Source organism: Schistosoma mansoni, assembly GCF_000237925.1.
Source record: "Schistosoma mansoni, WGS project CABG00000000 data, supercontig 0125, strain Puerto Rico, whole genome shotgun sequence".
NCBI classification, from domain to species: Eukaryota; Metazoa; Platyhelminthes; class Trematoda; order Strigeidida; family Schistosomatidae; genus Schistosoma; species Schistosoma mansoni.
This window is the reverse complement of record NW_017386034.1, coordinates 1007177-1010298: the sequence shown is the minus strand read 5'-3', so window position 1 is coordinate 1010298 and position 3122 is coordinate 1007177. Positions and strand designations below refer to the sequence as shown.

General features: G+C 33.1%; 1 protein-coding gene across 1 annotated transcript; it reads left to right on the top strand.

Annotated features, from left to right (window-relative positions):
* Positions 1–91: 91 nt before the first annotated feature.
* Positions 92–3122, top strand: Smp_198840 (hypothetical protein; the record flags this gene model as incomplete). The annotated part of the gene is made up of 3 exons (XM_018790375.1): positions 92–172; positions 967–1114; positions 3094–3122. 3 exons carry the CDS (start codon positions 92–94, stop codon positions 3120–3122), a joined length of 258 nt encoding a protein of 85 aa, XP_018646381.1.

Below are 3122 nucleotides of genomic sequence, written 5' to 3'. Positions count from 1 at the left end.
TCTATCGCTCGTAATATCTATTTGCAATTAACGTATTAATCACTTTCACCACCATGTCTATCTTCAATCATATCTTGATGCCATCGGTTAAATGCTTCCGTTAAGCATGTCACAGGGCGGGATATCGCAGATTTTAAAGAATTACTCCTGCGCCAATAAAGACGATATGCTCGTATAACACGTAACTAAAACTCCAAAATAAATGCAGTGTATTATGAAGCATTCGGTTCCCAACTCTTATAAATAGTTAGTATCTGAGAGCAACCGATCAGTACCTAACCAATATTTGCGATTTTCCTTCAGCTATTATTGCGCTTGCTGTAAATTTTATGGATAATGTATCCTTACATAGATATCTCATAATTGCGTTATAGATATATGTCCTTAAGTTGTAGACAATATCCAATAAGACTGCATTTATTATTAAAGTCCGGTTTGATAATTCAGTATTGTATTTAATGAGACTGGAAATGTACTTGCTCAATGGAAAGGATCTCATAAGTGATGTTTCATAGCTTATTTCATATTCAAGATATTTCAGGTACCCTAGATTTCCAATTGGCTGACGATGATCCTAGTAAACTCTGGAATGTGGAATAACATTTTATAAGAGACCACTAATAAATTGAGGAGTGCATATTACGTGGACAATCCTCAGTTTTTGTGCAAGCCCTGAAATATAATAAATATTTATACTTACCGGTTCGCTGTAGGTAAAAGTGTTTCCCTGAACGTGTATAAAAGTAAAATCTGGGAGATTTGAGAGTACTGTTTGAAGAGAACCTAGATTCTGTTACCAATAAATCATCTATATCTTGGATCCCAGAGTCCTGAGGAAGTCTCCTGAATATTCCAGTAAGAATGGATTCTTTGGAATGTTTTCCCTGTTCGTACATAAGAAAATAAATTATAATTGAAAACAGTACCATGTGGCAATTATCTAAGTATTTGCGTCCAAATTACATGAACTACTTAGTTCCTTGTATGCTACGTATGAAACATTGTGGCCATCAGAATGGAGGCGAGATTTCTGAGATAGTAATGAACCAGGTCAGAAGGATAAAACAAAATGGGCGAACCATGGCTAACTACCATCCACTTTTTTTATTCACTTGTAAGATCTCTTTCAGAAAAAGATACTTTGCCAATTATGATTAGCAGATATAATAGTTGGATTGTTGTACTAGATTATCATCAGTAAATGAATTAAAATGGATCAAATTAGTGAAAAAATGATGAACTAATTTTCAGAAGTTTTTCAAAGTGATAATTATCATCTTGACTTAATTGATCAAGATTTTCAAAGATATTTTATCAAAACCGGAGCTCCAATAACAAGTTCAGGGTAAAACGTTGGTATTTACAAAGTCGTCAAACACTATTGAAAAATTCTATTAAATCTTACCCATTTTCTACTTCGATAAAATAAAACAGAATAGAGAAGTTAAAAAAAGCACTTGGATATCTCAATTCGTTTATCATTGATGTAGGTGTCTTGGATGAATTTGTATTAGTCCGATAAACTGTTATTCCCGACAGAACAACAACAAAGGTAATTTACAAGGCGACATGTGAAGTAGAGTAACTAATTTTAATGATATGTGGCAGTGAACGTAAATATATTTAGTCACTTAGCCCACTGACTATTAAATGTGATTTCCTTTCACTGATTTCTACTCCGGACTCACTGAGAACGACTGCTTTGTAATGGCGTTGAACAAAGCATTATCTAGTCTATACTCTGGTTCTCAATTCTGAGTCGGAAATCCTGGATGTGACATGACGTATTATCGTAGTATACTTGAGAGAGAGAGAGAGAAAAAATTTCATGCCATCCGTTATATCATTTAACTACTATGGAAAAAATGTGAGAAAAACAGCTTGAAAGGGACATATAAGATCGAGCAATGAAAATTAACCAACGATTTTGAGGAAGATAGGAAAGGAATAGAATTGAATCAATGCAAAAATTTAATGCGTACTACCTGTTGTACGAACTAATTCCTGATATATGAACTATTGTGAAGATAACTGTCTTTAAGATGGGTCTCAGAAAGATTTAGATGGTCTGTAATTTTGTAATAACTTTATTTTAATTGGCACAATTTAGATTCATCAATGAATTAAGACATAAGTAAACTGGTAACATTTGGGAAGTATCGAATATGTCTGTTACGCAATATGTGTTACAAGATAAAAGATTTGTTTAATATCTTTAAAAGTTTATGTTCTGGAAATGAAAAGACAAATATGATTAACCATTTTAAGATAGTCAAACAGAAAAATAAGTCACTTCTTATTGCTGCTTATAATAGAGACCGAATTTAGAACTGGTTTGGCGTGTTTTTGGGATGTCCGAGAAAGGCTGATGTGACTTATTTTCCCAGGATGAACGATTCTATAATGCACAGGATTGTCATGCACTTTACTAGATACCCAGGTGTAAGGCTTATCTCTCACAAGTTAAACCAACTCGGATTGAGAACGCGATATAGAGATGGATCAACGTATATTAAGTTATTACAGTTACAAAGGGCTGAGTAAAATCTGTATTACGCTTCATACATATCTGTCTAAATGCAATCCTTAACCAAACACCGTTCAATTTCACCGACATGTCAATGTCATACATGTTTTTGATCATCAGGGAGTTTTTTGGTAGGTGACGATATCATTGGACCCAACGTCACTAGACTGAATAGTCTCTGTGACATCAGTTATTCATTGCGTCGGAGTACGAAAATTACAAGTTTAATTTTATATAGGATTTAAGTTAGTTGCGATACAATTACACAGTACATACTACGTAATACATATATATATACAAAACTTCACAGCTTTGATTCTTTAAAACCTAAAAATATGTTCGTATGGCGATATAGTCTGGTGGTGAAATGTTATCATAGTAAGTGAAAATATATTATTAAATATTTGTGAAATGACGTTAAACAAACAAATTATGGATCGATCACTAATGTGCACAAATACAGGATTATATCTATTTACAAGACTCAGTGAACTATAAAGGTCCAATAACTAAGGTATGATACAAACAAAAATTATTATAAAACGGGACTAACTTTATTATTAGAGGTCACTCCGAATGTCCTATAATAAGGTGA